The 19,338-nt window shown below is 44.4% G+C and overlaps 1 protein-coding gene across 1 annotated transcript in view; it reads left to right on the forward strand.

Annotated features, from left to right (window-relative positions):
* Positions 1-4,041: 4,041 nt before the first annotated feature.
* mn1b (meningioma 1b) overlaps positions 4,042-19,338 on the forward strand; it is a 16,750-nt gene continuing 1,453 nt past the window's right edge. The window contains exons 1-3 of the mRNA XM_008280848.1: positions 4,042-8,635; positions 14,487-14,509; positions 17,607-17,625. Coding sequence (XP_008279070.1) covers positions 5,104-8,635; positions 14,487-14,509; positions 17,607-17,625 — 3,574 coding nt within the window. The 5' untranslated portion in view covers positions 4,042-5,103. The remainder of the gene's footprint in view (positions 8,636-14,486; positions 14,510-17,606; positions 17,626-19,338) is intronic.

Genomic DNA, 19,338 nt, shown 5'->3' on the forward strand with positions numbered 1-19,338 from the left:
GACATGTCATGAGTGAGCCCCTGTCGTTTAAATAGATACAGCAACAGATGAAGAGAAGAAATGAATCTCAAAAGAGAGGCTCAAGACTTGACACAGCAGGACATCCAGGCATGCGACCAAAGAAAGTCTTAACATTCAGAGCTAAAAACACTTTGTGGTCGCCAGAGAGACCAGCTTACTGCTTTAATGCATTAGCAGAATTCACAGTCTCCTCAAATCTGTCAAAATAATTTGTGTAGGCCTACAACACTTAACTAAAAAAAAAAAAAAAAAGCTGTACCAGTGTTCGTACACCACATGGCTGCATTTCCTGCTACAAGACAACACACTGGGGTGAGAGCTTCTGTTTTTGGAGGAAGTGGCACAGTGAAGATTAAACTCACAGTTTGGTCCACACCTACGATGTTTGTGTATGTGACCCTCCCCTGGGGCCACATTTGCTCAGGGGCAGCAGGTTTTCTTGGAGAGGAAAGTTATTTCTGGCGTGCACGGGGTTGGCAGTGATGTCACGAGCGCTTCCTCATCCTCCAGGCGCGGGTCAAGTTTAGCCCCAGAGATTCTCCTGAGTCCTTCCTGTTGTTCTGAGAGAGGTGTGGAGCCGACCGATGTGTGTGCGCCGCGGGTCTGTCGCATCCCTCCCCTTAATACAATGGCGCTCCTCTGGATGACAGATGCTGCTTAACCTGCCCTGACCCAGGGAGCTGTGATGGCTCAGCTGAGTGACAGGCCCATAGAGGACGCGCTGAGGCTCCGGTCCTCAAAGCCTCAACTGCACAGGACGCTGTACCCCCCAACAAGGGAAGGAACTGTCTCTTTGGGCAGCCCCCACGGTAATATATGTCCAACTGAGGAAAAGCCTAACACCATGAATTAAGGGTAGAGAAGGGCACCCACTTCTGCTATCTTGTCCTATTGAGTAAAATATTGAGACAAATTGAGTACTAAATCACTGCAGAGAAGAGTGGTATTGTGACAGTGCTTGAAAGCCTGTAGACTGTCCATTGTCATGAAGTCGCCTCAGCAGCAGCAGCTCTGGGCTACATTTATCATCACTGGGGACTCAGGAGGAAAGAGACCGTGCCATCGGTTTGTCATACTTAACTTGTCTGTCTCCATTTGAGAAGACAGTGTAGACAGAGCTAGCAGGGACTGTATCACAGGGTCATTAGTATTACAGTCAGATAGAGCAGTATCTTGATTTTCTTTTTCTGCTGTTGAGCTCTAGGATACTTGTTTCTAGTGTGACTAATGTTTTTCTTTTATGTGTGTGTGATACAGTTTACCAATTGAGAAATAAGCAGGAATCCTGGTATTTCTAAGGGGTTTCCACAGCTCAAACACAGTGGCAAGCACACAGTTTAAGGTTTGTTTGGTTAAACTCTTATGACGCTACATCCAGATGGCTCTCGGATATAGAAGCAGTCCATCAGCAAGGTGATTCTGAGAAGGAATGTGATTTTATTTTTTTCCTCAACACAATACGCGAGCACGGCACACTTTAGCACATCTCAATATATTCTCCTCCTCCCTCGTGTAGCTGTAGCCACTTTGCTCCACGTCTCCTTCGAAACACAACCTCTGTCTACCCCTGCCTCGTCGTTTGGAGCGCCTGTCCTCTCGGCTGCAGGAAGTGCATTTGCACACATGCTCCTTCCCGCCACATTTCAGTGCCTTGTCCTGACCTGTTCTCAGGCTCAACTCTGACATACAGCTCTCCCCTCTTGATGCAAGGCCGGGCATATGTCGTCTGCCTCTGTAAGCCAGAAGTTTGTGCTATACGGAGCCGTTTGCATGCATATATTTTGTCCTGTGAATCCTCCACGACACTAAAAAGCAAATTAGAAAATTATAGCATTATATGCAAATATATTTGCAAACCTGATTGGTGAATGAATTACATTCTATCCAATATAACTATCTTGTGGTGTCTGAAAAAATGGAACCATGTTGAACTAAATAATTATCTTATCTTATATCACTGGTCTTTTATTGAATTCTTCTTTTGACTTTAAATTACCAGAGCTAGTTCAGCATAGTTAGAAAATAATTTACTTTAATCCCCTCGTACACTATTACTTGCAAGCGTTTTGTGATTTTATTTTACTTATAAACCACATTTTCTAGCATTCGTTCCCTTCGGATTCATATTTAGATTGAAGATTGTGTATTTACAGTGTGTACCAGTTTAATGCTTCACATTATGTAAAACTATTTTGTGAGAGCTTCAGCCTGAACCACTGCTGGTATCCTTCACCCTGTCTGACGCCAGCCGCTAGGTGGCACTGTGTCTGTTTGGTAAAAGTCCTCCATGTCCCCCCCCAAAGGCACAGAGCTGTCTGACACCAAATTCTCCCACTGTCCACAATGTCGGAAAAGGATGATGATATAGTGTTCTCGTTTCACCAAAGAAAACATCCATGGTGGTGAATGAAAGAACGTTTTGTTCAGTTTGCCCACATGTTTTCTTTATTTCAAATAATTAGAGGCCTCTTAAATCTTAGAAGACACCCCAAAATGCACACCTGGATTCAATGCAGGACAAAGTTGGTGTTAATATTTTTTTTAGTATTACCTTTTATTGTTAAGAAAAATTGCACAATTTTATCAAAATTCAGGAAAAGTACATGATGCAAAATGTGTCGTAAATTCAGATTGAATAAAAACACTTAAAGACAGATGTGTGAGCTGCAGATGAATCTGAATTACACAACGATAAATAGAATATTAGACATAAATGAAACTACAGCATGCAGTAAAAATATGCCAGGATGTTATTTGCTTTATTAAAATATGATAAATTAATTTGGGACACAGACATGCTGGCTTTGTTTTACTGGTACTTATTGTCTCAAACACATAAGAACATTAAAATAGTCTGTTTCCGATAATTGTACATGTTATCTTAGGATAAAACACCACTTAACCTCACACAGATAACCTGAGCAATTGTAAGCCTGCAGCTAATTAACCTTAAAAACAAATTATCCTAATCTAGCCTTGCAAAAATGTTCTATTTTAAAGACCATAATACTAAGAGAACGCTATTGATTATCGGAACCGAGGCCCAATATCATCCACATGATTTAGTTCAGATGGTGTTTTAAGGAGGATTTTTTTTCTCTTCCCCCGCTGGGACTCAGTTTTACGCACAAGATTGGTGGCGAGTTTGATTTGCCAAAGAGGCGTGATGGACGCACACTTCATAGGCTGATGTTAGTCTGGTTTGTACCTTTATCCTGACATCAATGGAAGCTTGTAGGATACATTTCTGACAAGTCAGTCTGTACCTGCAATAAATCACTCTGCTAAGTGCGATATTTGGCATTTTTAATAGATTTCAGACTGAGATTATGACTTTTCACACATGAGAACAAATTAGACATGTAGCTTCAGCATGCCAGTTCATGTCAAATGCTTTGTAAAAAATTTACAAAATCAAGAAACTGCTGGTTTAATAGTTCAGCTGCAGCTTGTTGTTAGTAGTACAACTACATCTTCCATCGACTTAGGCCTGTCAGTCAGGCTGTTGCATTATATCTTGTTGAAAACAAGTCCCAGCTAAGATGACTCACTTGCATGGATCAGTGGGTTCAAGGTATTAAAAGAAGTTTGTTTCTAGGTGAAGAGCAACATTCAAAACAGCAGCGTGCACAATTCCACTCCAAGCTCTGTTATTCCAGTGGAGAATCTGAGAGTCGCACGATTTTGAACTCACCTAAGCTGTTGCAGACTACAAATCTGTGGTGCAGTAGGGGGGAATAGATCCTGTTAATTATTGGAAAAAATGTTTTTTGTGTCTGCCAGATCGCGTCCAGTTCAAATCTGATATTTTGGGTTTGGACTCAACATTAAGTGAAAGCCTGATTTACGCGCAAGAGTTTCCAGGCTCGTCGACTCTGCGGACCACCTTAACAACGTTTGTCCCGCCCTCGAAGCTTTCTTTGGCCGCTCTGATTGGCTGAGACCTCGTGGATGGAAGTGGCTGCAGAAATGCAAAACTTGTTGCTGGCTCCTCTGGACGCGTTGATCTCACACAGCGCCAAGCGGTAGAGCGGAGTGTGAGTGTATCTGTGAATCGCTCCCAAGTGCACTCAGACCACACCAGACAAGAGTCGGTAAACGGAGGGACGCACGCGTTTAGGGAACGAAACGCACCGAAAGGACTTAAGGCACGGCGCTTCTCCACCAGAGCGCATGACCGGCAGAGGGGTGAAGGATGCTGTCAAGCCGCTCGGTAGTTGTGGAGTGCGGGTAGTGCACGCCGCGCTGCTCCGGCTTTAGGTCGCGTAAACAGACGCCCCGGTTCTCCGGTGCCCGGGTTTGGAGAGCCGCGTTTGTGGACTTTCCATCACACTGGACTTTTGGCCTCATGCATTCTCAGCCGTTTTCGAGATTTTGAAGGACATCGGTTGGGGGCATTTATTTAAAGAAAGATTTTCTTCACATAAAGCCCGCCGAGACAGTTTTTAACCACACGGCTCCAATTTGACTTTTCCCCTCCTTATTTCCAGCATGGGACCTTATACAGAAAGTCATTCTGGGACATTTGACATCGGGCTGGAATAATGAAATAGCTGAGAGAAACTCTTGTATGCGATCGCTTAGAATCTCCTGCGCTCTCCTTTTACTTTGTTACTACAGCGGTTTTTGTGCCATGTTCGCCACGAAGAAATGCGCACAGAGAAACTTTGGAATGCGATAGGTCAGTCGTGTGGCAAGTGAAATAGCAGTGTTTTATATTTGTTTGCTTAGTCAAAGATAAGAATAAGAGCAGTCCTTTGCACGCATTCATGCGGGAACAAAAACACAGTTTACGTGCGTATTTGGACACAGTCTGTCCACTCGCGTCTCCGCGTCCTTGGAGAAGTTGAAAAAAAAAACACCCGATTGATTCACAGCAATGAGAACTTATTTGGTGAGTGTAAAAATTTAGAGTAGATTAATCAGTAGTGTGAATCAAACATCTAAATAGTTTTTTGTGTATCTCTCTCCTTTTTTTTCTTTTTTTTTTTTTCCTTTTTGCTTTTGGGGGCAGACGGAAAAATAGACAGTGCGCCGATGTCTGGCAAACTGGCCGTCATGTGGGATTGATTGCAGGGGAGTATGTTTGGGCTGGAGCAGTTTGGTTCTCAAATTAATAGCAGAAACCCTGGCCAGTCAGCGAGAAACATAAACCAACAAAGACTGAACATGGGCTCCCATTATAAAAGCCCAGGTTTTCACGCTGGAGGCCCGCCCGGAGCCGTGGAGCCCGGTATGGGCCCTCTGAGCGAGCCGCAAATGCTCGGGCTCAATATGAACATGAACGGAGAGCAGTACGGGGGCTTTCATCCGCGGGGACACTCAGACATGCATGCAGGCGGCGGACTTCAGCAGCAGCCGCAGCAAGGACCGATGCATGGATTTTTTAACAACCAGCAACCTCACCAAGGACATCCTCACAGTCATCAACCTCACCCCCACCAACATCACCCTCATTTCAGTGGGAATTTTGGAGGCCCAGAGCCAGGGTCATCATGCCTGCATGGTGGCAGGCTAATGGGCTACAACAATAATGGCATGGGACCACAGCAGGGCTTTGGAGAAGGATTTGATCCTCTTGCTGAGGGACAGGCAGGGGATGGCTTCCCCCAGCAGCAACAGCAACAGCAGCGGCCTGGTAACATGCCCGACTTTCAACATCACGGGCCTCCCGCCGGCAACCACGCTGTCCCTGCCCCCTGTCTACCCCTGGACCAGTCACCTAATAGAGCAGCATCCTTCCACGGTCTTCCTTCCTCCTCCTCCTCCTCCTCTGAGTCTCATGGTTTGGAGCCTCGACGGATGCCCAACCAGGGAGCTGTAGAAGGATTAGAGTATAACTTCCCGAGTGAGCCTCCATCTGGACATTTTGATGTACCTGTATTTTCCCCATCAGAGTCAGAATCTCAGTTACCACATTTTGGGCCAGGAAGGCCAGTTCCCGGCGGGAATTTCCCAGGGAACCCTGGCATGCCACGGACACCTGGTATGCAGGGCATCTCTAAGGGGCACCAGCCGCCACCGCAGCCCCAGCAGCCTCAGCATGGAGTGTTTTTTGAGCGTTTTGGAAACGGCCGGAAGGTGCCCGTGGGAATGGAGCCGGGGGTCAATGCAAGACATCCACTGATGCAGCAGCAACAACAGGCTGGCTTGATAGCCAGACAGAACTCATGCCCCCCTGGCCTCCCTCGACCCCCTCAGGCTGAACCCGGCTCTACAAACCCTAACATTCTGGATGGAGGGGTCATGATGCCTGGCCAACACAACCAGTTTGAATATCCCATTCACAGATTGGAAAATAGGGGTCTGCACCCCTATGGGGACCCCATGTTTAATATGCAACAGCCAGCTCCTCCTCCCTCCCAACAGCCCCCAAATCAGAGGCTGCAACACTTTGACTCTCCTTATATGAACATGGCGAAAAGGCCTAGATTTGATTTTCCTAATGCACATGGCAGCGAAGGCTGGTGTGGCAGTATGGATAACCACCTCTCTCCTTCAGCCTATCCCGGGCTTCCTGGAGAGTTCACCCCACCTGTGAATGAAGGTTTCGCACCGGGGCCCCTGCAGCATCCAGGGCCGGAGCAGCAGTCTCTGCAGCAGCGCCAGAATGCAGCCATGATGATAAAACAGATGGCCTCTCGCAACCAGCAGCAGAGGATGAGACAGCCAAGTCTGCAGCAGTTGGGTCACCATGGCGATGTTCCTCCTGGCCCCATGGCTCATGGAGGCCCAGTTGGGAACATGCCTCAGCCCAACTTTGACAGGGAGAATGGTGGCAGAATGCCCAACATTGATGGACAAAATCCTCATGTAACTCAGGAGAACTCCTGGTTTCAGGGGTCCCACCCACCAGGAGAGATGATGTCACGGCGTATGGGTGGAGCAGGTAATGAGTCAGGGCCCCATGACATGGGGCTGCAGCAGAATGGGGCTGGGATGATGTTTCGGCCTGGCATTGGCATGCAGGAGCCCATGAGAATACCAGGAGATGGACATGTGCAGACCCTTCATTCACCTGGCATGCACTCACAGTTCAGCGGTAACATGGGCAACCTCTCACAAATGCAGTCTCCAGGAGCAGGAGCAGGACATCCAAATGCACCAGCAGAGAGGCGGCCAGCTGACTTCCCTGCACCTCCGATGGGAGCACAGCCAACGTTTCCCTATGGGGGGGCTAACCGTCAGGGGCCGGCCCACAGTGCTCCCCAGGGGGTGAGCACCTCACCAGGGAGCTACCCTCCTCAGTCTGAGTTCCCCTCAGGCCAGCGGTCGTCTGTTAGTAAGCTTGGAGCTCTGTCCCTCGGGAACTTCAGCAAAACCAGCACTAAAGACAGTGTTTTCGGCCAGAGCTGCCTAGCAGCCCTTTCCACGGCCTGCCAGAACATGATCGCTAGCCTAGGGGCCCCCAATCTTAATGTAACATTCAACAAGAAGAACCAAAATGAGGGCAAGCGAAAACTGAGTCAGACAGAGCAGGACATTAATAGCAGCACATCTAATGGGACTGGCAGTGCTGGTCCTGAATATTTTCAGAGCAGCACTTCCCAGAACAGCCAGATGCCTGGCACCGGGAATAGCAACTCTAAGCCTGCGAGTCAAAGCCAGACGGTGCAGGGGGAAGCCAGTGCCCTCTCCCCAAATTACAACATGGACGCTACCCCGTGCAGTGAGGGGAAGGCAACAACAGGGAGTGGGAGAGGGAGAGGGAGGAGAAAAAGAGACAGTGGACATGTGAGCCCTGGAATTTTTTTTTCCTCTGACAATGGTAACCCTGTTGTAAGTCCAGGCCAGCAGACCCCCTCGGCTGGCGTTGGGGAGAGGGGTGGGGGCACGCCCCATGAGAAACACCTCCAATCACCCTCTTGGGGAAAAGGAGGCGACCTAATGTTGGGGGACCAGGCTGACCTTATGTCTTCTTTAGACAGTGGCATTCAAAGTGTTGCTGCCAAGTCTGACAGTAGCTCACCAAGAGTGGACTTTCCTGACGATGTCAGCACCCACTATGGCAACGAGGATGAGGTGTCCTCCAGCTCAGATGCAGGAGGGGGCTCAAACACCAAGCCTAATCGCAGCCCTATGATCACCGGCTCACCCAAAATGCAGAGGGGTGACCATGGGTTAATAAATGGACAAAAGCCCCTAACCATGGGCATTAACAATCATACTACCTCGACACCAGACAGCTATGGACTGAATGCTGGTGTGGGCACAGGGGCCAGTGGGGTAAGCCACCCGGGCACTCCTGGCGTGGAGCAGGTACGCACCCCATCCAGCACCTCTGGCCAGGAAGAAATTCATCCTCTGGAGATTCTGCAGGCCCAGATCCAGCTACAGCGGCAACAGTTCAGTATCTCTGAAGACCAGCCCCTGGCCATGAAGAATGGCAAAAAGAATGGCGACTGTCCCTCACAGAACGGAGACAATGAGCTGGCGAGCTGTAGTCCGGATGCTGGGAAGGGCTCAATGGGCACTATTGACCTTGACACCCTCATGGCAGAGCAGCACGCCACCTGGTACGTGCCCAGTGACAAGGCCATGATGGACGGGTCAGAGGATGACAAGGCCATGGGACCCTGGGAAAAAAATAAGAGCCAAAACAACAGTAAAGAAGGTAAATGAAACAGTTCATTCTCTTGCTTATGTTTTCCCTCTTCTTTTTTTTTTTCTCTCACCCTCTTCACTAACTCTCTCACATGCAACTCAGACTACATTATTGGATCAGTTTTGCTCATAAAATTAGTTCATTTTCCTTTTAAAATGCTATTTATTTTATCTGAAACGCAGTGTAACACCACAGACATAATGGGTGAAATGCTCTGGTGACGGTAATAATAGAGGACCTTTTGTCCATATTGTGCGGGCAGAAAGCAGCCGTCTCTGTTTAACTAGGGTCTTTGAATTTTAGAGGTTCAGCTTCTGTGAAGATAAAAAATTTAATGGTAGTGCCATTCAGGTTTTTACAAAGAAAAAAAAAAAAGATTTCTGCAGCATTTTTTGTGTTAAATTGGCTCCGTATTAGAGAATGTGAAAAACTATAAGAATGAAAATGCCATCTTAATGAACAAAGTAAATGTTGTACCTTCAAAGTATTTCATAGGTTTCTTCATTGTACAGGCACTTCAAAAGAACAGCTCAAGAAAAGTAAACATTTCCTGTGGTTCTTTATCTCGGTTTTCAGGGTGAACAACTACATTGAGAAGATTAATAGCTTTCTGAGGATATGCGTTTGCGCAGCGGGGTTTCCCTTGCCTTGTTACGTGTTTGTTTTTGTTATTACCATGGGATAATACAGAGCTGGTGAAAGTGGATTGATTTTAGATTGGCCAGACAGGATTTCAAGGATTAGATATCATGGTACAATTACTGCCATTCACTTGTAGTTTCTGTGGAAATTATTATAATTTTTTAAAATGTAGATTTTAAAATGTATGCTATTTTTTATTTGGTTTTTAAATGTAGTTTGTTTATTGTTAAACATTTTGCTATTGTTTATTATTGTCACCTTTAAATGATTAATTATAATTGTTGTTATTGCTTTAGTCAGAGTGAAATATTTTTTAAAAACTAAATTAAAAGTTTTTTTTTAAAATAATGCATTGTTTCTGAGGGAAAGTGGAAAATTTTCTGAGCTAAAAGCACACAAGCAGTTTTTTTTTAAACTACTACAGATTTTATTGCAGTCTGCAGAGGTGGTTTCATGCTTACAATTTAGTTTTACTCTAATGCTCTTATGGTGTCTCTAAATCAAAATGCAGCTACATAATTTCACTGTTGTTACGTTGTTCAACTGGAGAATAATTTCTTTCTTTTTCATATATTAATAATAACAATAATAATGAGAACAATAATATTTTTTTTAGTGATACAGTGACTTTATTGCCATTCAATTATTGTTAAATCAATTTAGTGTGCACTAAACATAATAGAAAACATGTTTGGTCTTATAACTGCACAATTACTCAGGTTGCATGTATTCAGATATGTTGCTTTCATTTTTTTTGGTGTTGCATATTTTGTGTGTGTGTGCCTTTTCATTTTCTTTTTGTTTTCTTTTTTACGTTGAGTATTTTAAAATCATCGCAAACCTAATCAGCAGAAAGAAATGTTGAGATGTTGCTGCATAAAAAAATTTAAATATGAGTCACCCGCTGTCAGGTTTGCGCTGCTGGAAGGCTTTAAATATATGCGTATATATGTATTTGTGCATAGTGCCTAGCGCGTCTCGAGCGCCTCTTTGTTCTGATCAGTGCGGGTGCAGAGAGGGGCGGGGGTGCACATCGCACGGACTCTGGAGTCCAGGCACATTGTTTATATGAGACTGAGCACAGGGTGTCGGGTTGTAACACTAGTGCCATTACATCGTGCGAGCGCGGCAACTTACAACTTAGATTGTGGTTGTGGGCTGTATCACTGTTCAACCCAATTAGAAATCAATGGAACAATAACACACAGCGTACATATTAATTTGATTCATAAGGAGGAAAACTAACACAATTCACCTCAGCCAGCCCTGTGTTTTCCTCATACATTAAAAGGCGCCCACTGTTGCCAGGGAGTAATAATAAATAACATCAATACTTTTGATAATGATTAATAAATATTCTTTTGAGTAGAAAACCCAACACTGATGAGCAGCCAGCAACACTCATCCTGTTGCATTTGCTGTTTTAATTTCTCTGGGGCTGCTGGTACATTTAACGTTACAAATTTGCAAAAAAATATGAGTAAGTCTTTAAAAGCAGAATAGTCTATTGCTCTGTCCTCCTCTCCTCTCCTCTCCTCTCCTCTCCTCTCCTCTCCTTTCCTCTTTCAGCCCTCCCTGCATGGACACAAGGCATGCAGCTCTGGAGCGATCGATAGCTAGTTAGCACAAATCACGGCTCCTGACAGTTTCTCATTTGAGTGCTTCAGACAGCAAAGATGAAAAAAGGGTGGAGGTGTATTTGGGAGGGGAGGGGGATTTTGAGATTGAATCTGATGCTTAGGCTACACAGAAGGGAGCAAAATAACATAATAATTTAAGATAAGTCATAGCCCACAGTGTAGTTCCATAAGAGCCAACATCCCACAGGCTTTTCACACTGCAAAAAATATCCACCTGGAACCAGTCGGTTTGGTTTTAAGTCCTCAATCCTGTAAACAAAAATCTGCCATTGGTAAGATGATACCAGTGACACTCATTTTAAATAAATCAGGGCAATTGTTTAGTTAATTGCCCTTAACGGAATATAACCTGGTCAAAGAAAGACGATCATTTTAATTAACTGCAGTGACAAAGAAAATGATTTTTACTTACTTACAACAAGTTGAATCAAACGTTTTGATCATCAGCACAACATGACATCACCTGTATGGGTATTTTTTGCAGTGGAAATATTCGGAACGGTTATATAAGCGTGTAATATTGGCTAATAAGTATTTTGTTTTCAAAGTGGTGGATATTTTTTTTCTGTTTTAGGTGAAATCGTTTTATACCTGTTCACTTCCAAAAACATCTTTTGTCACCAGCATTTCATTTACACAGACAGCCTTATTTTTTCTCCTTCTGCGGTGTGATTGAATTATGCGCTATTATTTTTTTATTTGCATTCCAGTCATTTGATAAGTTCGGTAATTATAAACAGCAGTTAAATACATGGATGTATACCTTATTTATACTAATGAAAAATGAAAATCTAATTGGAAATGCGTTTAGGTGTAATTAATTCAAAGCAGCCCTTTGAGTGCTGTCTCACTTTTTTTTTTTTTAAATCTACTTTTCATTTTTACATGTGAGTTTAGTGGTTATGCGTTCAACCTTGAAGAGAACGTGTCATCGTTTTCCAGTCAAAGTTCAGTTTTTTGTCCTCAGAACTACGTGGTGTGTGTTTGTTAATTTTTCAGTTCAGTGCTTTTACTCAGTGCTTTGAAAGAATTTAACTCGAAGACGAAAGCAGGTGAATTTGAGAAGTTTATTTAGTGGTGCAGAGGAATGATGGCAGTGACAGTAAAAGAGCTGGAGGTCAAAGGTCAGGTTTTGCTCCCTATGAGGTTAATGTGTTCATCCCAGTTTTGCTAAAAGTGCTGAGCGTCAGATTGTTTTCGTGCCATGTTCAAGAAAGACTAAAGGAGGCACGTGCTTTGCTGTATTTCAAACAGCATAATTCGAAATCGGTGTTCGACTAACTTCTTCCGAATGTTTGAACGTGTAGAGAAGGAACCAGTGGAAGTCAAACTGTGCTTACAGGAGCTGTACTCTCAGCCTGTTCACCCCAGCCCACCCTCTCTGTGGTCCCTCTGCGCCTGTTTAAAGTGATCCGTGTGGCTGTAATATCCCCCCTTGGACCCCATATTTGGCCTCCTCTCTCTGTGACATTCTGTAGCTCAGATTTTTCACAAAGGCACAGTAATACCAGTTGCTATAAGTTCATGGCCTGCTGAGCCTGTTGTTCTACACGCCGTCGTCTGCTCCCCTATGCAAGGAGCTGAAGTGCACATTATCAACTCTCCCTTGAATAGTGTCAGTTAATATTATTTCTCCTTTTTTTTTAAGAACATTTTTTTTTTTTTTTACGTTCTTCCTCTTCCCTTCTCTTCTGTATATCTTAGCCAGAAGCTGACCGTTCATTTGGAAACTCATGCACAGTGTTGATAACACGCAACCAGCAGGCGTAGGAAGTGATTCAGTTATTTTTATTTTTACTTTTTTCACAGTTTTTTTTTGTGCCACATACACTTATGTGACTTTTTTTTTTTTTTTTTTATCAGCACATTTAAAACACTTCACAGTTGACCTCGTAGAATAGTTTCATTCTTCACGCTCAGTAATCAGTCCTTAAACAGCTCTAATAATGATCAAATCTCTGTCACTCTGACTTTGACAGGTTTGAAAAGAAGGAACTTGCATCTTATCACACCTACTAGAAAGCACTTAAAGCGCAGAAAGAGGCGTATTGATATTCCACCGTGGAGAACAATCCTGTGAGACTACCTGGCTTTGACATTTCAGTACGACAACAACCCCACAAATCACACCAGTAATTTCTGTTTTCCTTTTTCTAAAAAAAGGAGAAAGTGATTGGCACGTGCTTGAATGTGGAAAAAACAGCTTTGGGCAGTCTGTGTTCTTTACCTGTCATTACAAGGTGTTTCATATTGACTTTTTCAACAGCACGCATCCACCCAGCCTCTCGTACACTCCCGTACTGCAGTAATGATAATCATTATGATAATCATAGCAATTAGCATTGGTAATATTGTTTTCCAAAAGTCACAATTCATCCTTCAGCAACTACTATAAGTTGACTTGGTTACTGACAGGTTCATCAGAACTACAAAAAACAACTGGTTGTGATTTCAGCAACAAAAACACATCACCGGTGTGGAGAAAGAAAATACCATATTATAATATTAAATTATAAATATATACAATATTAATACTGCTTATGCGTGTGTGCTGTTATGCACGTGAATATGTGACAAAGGGCAGGATTGTAGTCACTGCAACCTGATAGTCTGGATTTGTCAGTTGTAGACATAAAGTTTGATTTATTTAGACTTGGTGTCAGGCTCACGGCTTCAGCCTCCCGATCTCAGGTGTCTCGCTTGGTGAAACACGCACGCTTAATTCTAATGTGTTGAAAATATTTAAGAGTATTTACTCGGCTTGTAAATAGTGCAGGACCGGAAAAAAAAACCCAAACCCCCGCCCGCCACCTATCTTGCATTTAAGAATTTAAGACAGCGTTTGCGAATGCGTGCGCGTTCATGTTTGTTTTTGTGATGCGTGTGTATGCGTGCATGCACGTGTTTTCTATGTTCCTGGGCTTTTGCAAGACACTGAGCACTAGTGACAGTCAAAGGAAGCCTATTAAAGAAGCGTGCTAGTGACTGATGAAGAGAGAAAAAGATGAACAAAGGTGTCAAGCCTTTTGCGTTGCTGTATTTTCAACTCTTCAAAATAGAAGCTCATCCGGTGTTTTGTTTTCCCTGGGGAAGGGTGTTAGAATAAAATGAAACTTGTCTCAGCATGTGGTAAATATTCTGCTTGGATGCAGCAGGGAATGGAAAGCTGAATTTATCTGGGAGACGCACAGAGAGAGAGAGAGAGAGAAAGAGAGAGAGAGAGGAGTTCCAAACCTTCGATTGCGGATGTATGTGGCATGCCTCCAAATGTCCATTGTCTTGTTGAATCACTGCCACAGTGGGTTTAAACAGGACTAGAAAAGTGCATCAGTTTGATACAAGGCTCCTGAAAGGTGTCCTGGGTTCATGCCTTGCCTGTGATACGAGTACATCTTTGAAAAGGTGTGTGTGTGTGTGTGTGTGTTTTCAGGTTTTCTGAGGTGTAGGTGTTGTCACGCTGCCAGCATTGGTTATGTTATTTTCCATACAGGTAGTCGTCAGACGCCTTTTAATTTGTATTGAGGAATTGACAAATGAGTTATGACACTGGAGCTGTTTCTCCTGGGAGACGGAGGTAGAGACTGATGGAGTGCAAGAGAAAGTAAGAGAGATAGAGAGAAGTTGTTTTTTCAGGGAACATCTGTAGTTTCGCTCATGAGGCGAGTGACTGGGTAATAGCTACCATTTGCATTTATGGAAGAGAAAATAATTCAATTCAAAACATTTTTTCCATCAGTTTCGTGCTGCACGACTATTGTTCATTCCTGTCTGCAAGTAGGAGTTTAGGGAACATATTTACCTATATACATATCTATATCTCTTTAAATATCCACACTGAGCATAATGTAACCAGCTAACACAGAACAGAACAACTCTGAATGTGCAGTGTAATTTTAAAGTGTGATGTGTTTACTTACACAGTTAAAAAAATCTATTTCTACTTTTATTGCACTTTTAGGAGGAGAATTCATAAATACTCATATTGTTGTTTTTATTTTAAATGAAAGCCTATCTCTTCCTAATCTCAAAATTGCCACTGCTTTCATGTGTGGTTGGGGGAAAAAAAAAAGGTGAAAACGCTGAGAATAAAGTGTGCAGCACCGTGCTGAGACAAAATAGAGACAGCGAAGTAGATCAATATGTCACTGACTTGGATGACATGCTGGACAGATCCTGGACATGGTTGTGAGTTATGAAGGAGGCACTAAATCACTTCCCATGTTCTGATTTGTGTCTGGTTTCCTAAACACTTCTTGTGGCCAGAGGGGGAGGTGTGTGTGTGTGTGTGTGTGTGTGTCTGCATCTGTGTGTGTGTGTTTTGAGGGGATGAGAATGGGTGTGTTGCTGTAGAGAAGGTAACAAATGCTGGGGGCAGTGCCTGCCTAGGCAAGTTTTTCTCTTTTTTCCCTCCTTTATGTGGCAGGGCAGAGAACAGAGAGGAAATTCAAACCAAAATAACCCCTGTGCCCTTGCCTGAGAAATGTGCCCCCTTGCTCCCCTCCAGATATCCTCTCCGCTCTGAGGGAAAGGTCACACTACGGCATTTGGGTGGAGCTGAGTTGGGGGAGTTTACAGGGAGTCTCATACGCCTCTCACCAACCCACCCTGGGGCATGGATACCTGGGACAATACCTCTGTTAGCCCCTTCATTAAGGCTTTCCTGAGCGTACCTGTATTTGATTTTGTGGCAGTTTTAATTACCTCCAACTGACCCGACTGTGGGCGACAACATATGGAGGAGTTTATATTTTCTCTGGTTGCATCTCATTCCTGGATAAAATCAGACCGTTCTTTGTTTTTTTAAAAGCAAAAAAAAAAAAAAATCAGACTTTTTCCCTGTGGATTGTATCGACTGTTTTGTGCTGACAAAGACAGACTCCTCACGCAAGACCAGAGTGGTAGTTGTTATGCTAAAGGAATCTGACCTGATGTCACACACTGTCATAGGAGCGGAGGCCTTTGGGTGTTTTTGTCAGGGAGCGGAGCATTCTGATTGGTCTGGTTTGTGTTCAGAGAGGATGGGGTCGCGGCCTTGGGAGCGTGAGGTTAAAGGTGAAGTGTCGTCATGGAAGTATAGAGCTCGGGATAGAAAGGGCAGCGGCCTGCCGCATGGGATACTGGGGCCTGGGAAATCAGTGTGACGGAGGCACTTGCGCCAAAACGGAGCTTTGTAGATGCAAACCCTCAAACACACACTTTATTCTTCTTTTTCTTCTTCCATAAAAGAAATATTTCTCACTCCCTCTTTGCTCCAGTTATTTTACAAATACTCTCCATATCTGTGTCGGCATCAAAGGTTGCTGTCGTAATTTTTAAATGTTGCTTGTAAGATTAATTGGAAAAAAAATAATTGAATGCTGATTATTAAATCAGTAGAAAATGCAGTCTCAAAGCAGCCATTGTTTACCTTCCTGCGATGCTTCGGGTGTGTTGAGCGTGTGCGGTATGACATGTAAACCCGTGTCAGGCCGTCAGCTCCCAGACACATTGGTGTCATCCAGACAACCAGAGCTGTGCGCTGTGCTCTCTGCCTTCATGGCATTCAAGCTCTACTCATCTCTGTAAATCGTTTCTGGCTGTGTCTGTGAGACGGCTTCACAACCCTGCTGCTGCTGCTGCTGTTGCTGTTGTGTGTGTGTGTGTGTGTGTGAGTGTGTAAGTGTGTGTGAACATAACCAGGCACCAAATAAAAATGTACCTCACTTGGGGTGAGATACGCTGATATAAGTACATCACATTAAATTCAGTATTTACTTAACTCATTACTTTGGTAATCTTTTGTGTCTGTAATGTGGTTAAGGATATTTAGGTGTGTTTGTGGCTCGGCGCAGCTGCTTGTGCCTTTTTATTAGGTATTTTCCCCTCTTGCTTGTTGAAGCTAAGCACTTGTTCCCTTCACATGAATAGGCTTTTATTGAGATATTACCATGGATATGAATTCTACATTAGTCAATGAACAACCATAACAAGATAGATCTTATTGAAAAAAAAGAGAGAGAGAGAGAGAGAGAGAGAGAAGATTCCCCTGCTTGTAAAATGTCATGGTGATTTGGGATTTAGACTTGTGTGATTTAAAATTTCACACTGCCGTTTCCACCTTTGAACGAATCCAGCGCCATGGATAATGCGTACAATTTAAGTGCAGTGTCTTGATTTTTCCATAAAAATCAAACCCCTTGAATCCCCCTGGCTACCTCATAATACTGAGTGATATTTTAATCTTGTGGCGGTCAAGTGTTTGGCTTATTTTACAAGTGGTGGATTTTGCATATGCTGTTAATTGAAAAGGTGTATTGTAACAAATGGCAATCAGCTCCTTCAGACGCATTTTAGCTTGATGACATATACATTCTTTTGAATTCATTTCTTATGTTTGTAGATGTGTAAAAAAAATAAAAAGAACAGAACCTGCTGATATATGATCTCATACCTGAACATGAATCCTGGGATTATATAAGCGATAAATTTGAGTGCGCGTGTGCAAGAAAAGGAACATTTTTTGACATTTGAGCTATGTGTATTTTTTTTGTCAGTGTATTTTCCACCCTCGTCCTTGCGTTGCAGCTGAGTAATGTGTCTAGCTGGGATTGTGTGTGTGTGCGCGAGTGTGTTTCTGCACACACGTCCATATGTACGCGGGCGTGTGTGTGTGTGTGCGCGCGCATGCATGTGGAGCAGCAGCTGAGGGCTGGTGTGAGTATGGCAGCGGCAGCAGTGGTTGGCTTGTTGTGTGTTTTTGGCTGTGTGTGTTGTCAGTTTGCTGTGTGTCAGCAGTGAGCCAGGGGAACGCTTGGCTGCCTATTCAGGCCGGTGCGGACCCTGCTGTGCCCAGCTAGCATGAGCTGCTGGCGGGTGCTGGAGGGCACAGCGCTGGGAAGAGGGAGTGTGAGTGGGTGGGGTGGAGAGGGGGTGATACTGGCAGGGGGTGGGGATCATCCATGCTGAGGTGTATGACTGGACCCTCTGGCAAATGTGAGATCTTGTCACAGCCACCACCAACACTGCTCTAAATCCTCATTTCTCTCTTACCCCCCGCGCCCTCAACCCCCACTTACACCGTGTCCCTGGTCCTTGGGAGGGAGATGGAGACAGAGAAAGAAATTTACAGAGACCGGCAGTCAGAGAGGCAGATGAAACGGAGAACAACGGGAGGCTTGGCTGCCTGACCTTTCACCAAATCCCCCCACTTTTCCATTCCAGTGGTCGCAGCCCAGACAGGCTGGGGGGCAAACCTGCCTCAGTGCCTGCATGTCTGCCTGCCTGCCTTCCTCTCTTGGTTGTCCTAGCTGCTTGGTATTGCCTAGCCCGGGTTGTCTTTCTCTTCTCTGGCTGCATTTTGTTAAATCTGTATCAGCGCTGCCTCGGGTTTTTGTACAAGCAAGAGAGGAAGGGAGATGAAAACAGTAAGCAAATAAAAAAATAAAATAAAAAAAAATGCTTTAAGTAGCAGAGAAGGATGAGCTAAAAAGGGAAAGCAAGGGGTTGCGGATGATGTTGGAGGTTGGTGCGGTGCTTCTCTTTTCTCTTAGGTGAGCAGCACCCTGACTGGAGTGTTGTGATCTGCAGCCTCTGTGCCCAGGCTGTCGTCTATCACAGCCTCTCCCCTCTCTGACACATGTAACTCAGCTTGTCAGAGCTGTTTTCCACCTGTCTCTACACTCAGACACCAACTTGTCCCTGCACCTCAAAGCCCCGTGTCTTCATGCAGCACACTGATCTGCTTCAACCATCCGCATGGAGCAAGGCAGTGGTATGTTTTGTGTGGTGAGGAGATGGGAGATTAATCGGCCTGATTTAAGCGAAGGAGCGCTAACATCTTCACACGCGCTTCCTCTGTGCTCTGGGCTTGCTTGGAGGCAAAACCCAAAGCACAGGATGCAACACTAGTGTCATAACACATAGCCCCTACCACTAACTCTTTCCTAGTTTCTGGGCTTCTCTCTCCTGTTTTATATTTCGCATGTCTTGTTTAAAACTTTTCCCCTAATTTCTGCCTTCTTCTCCCTCCGTATGCCGCAGTCTGTATCTTGGCAGATAAGTGTGACGAAATGTGACGCTGCACTTTTATGTATAGTTTAGCCAAGCAGTTCCCGTCCTCGTCAATCTTCTCTTCGGTTAATTCTTTCGTTCCACGGCACAAAGTGATTTTTCTCCATATGTGAAGCGTCTCAGGCGTCAGCATTTACTCAGTACGCGTATTTTTTATTTATTTATTTTTCTCCGTATGACGTATAATCAACCTGGGTATGGATTTTCTGGAGCGACCATTTAATATGGGGTTTCACACCTTGGTGACACCAGGGTCGATACCGTGGCATGGTCATTATACCAGTAAATTGGGTCAAGCAGGGTTAAAGGACAGTTTTCTTTAGTGCCCTTTGACCCACTGACCGGAGGTTTCAGATCCGCATGGCTGGGACCAAGTGAATG

The sequence above is a fragment of the Stegastes partitus genome, unplaced genomic scaffold, assembly GCF_000690725.1.
Source record: "Stegastes partitus isolate 25-593 unplaced genomic scaffold, Stegastes_partitus-1.0.2 Scaffold211, whole genome shotgun sequence".
In the NCBI taxonomy this organism is placed as follows: Eukaryota; Metazoa; Chordata; class Actinopteri; family Pomacentridae; genus Stegastes; species Stegastes partitus.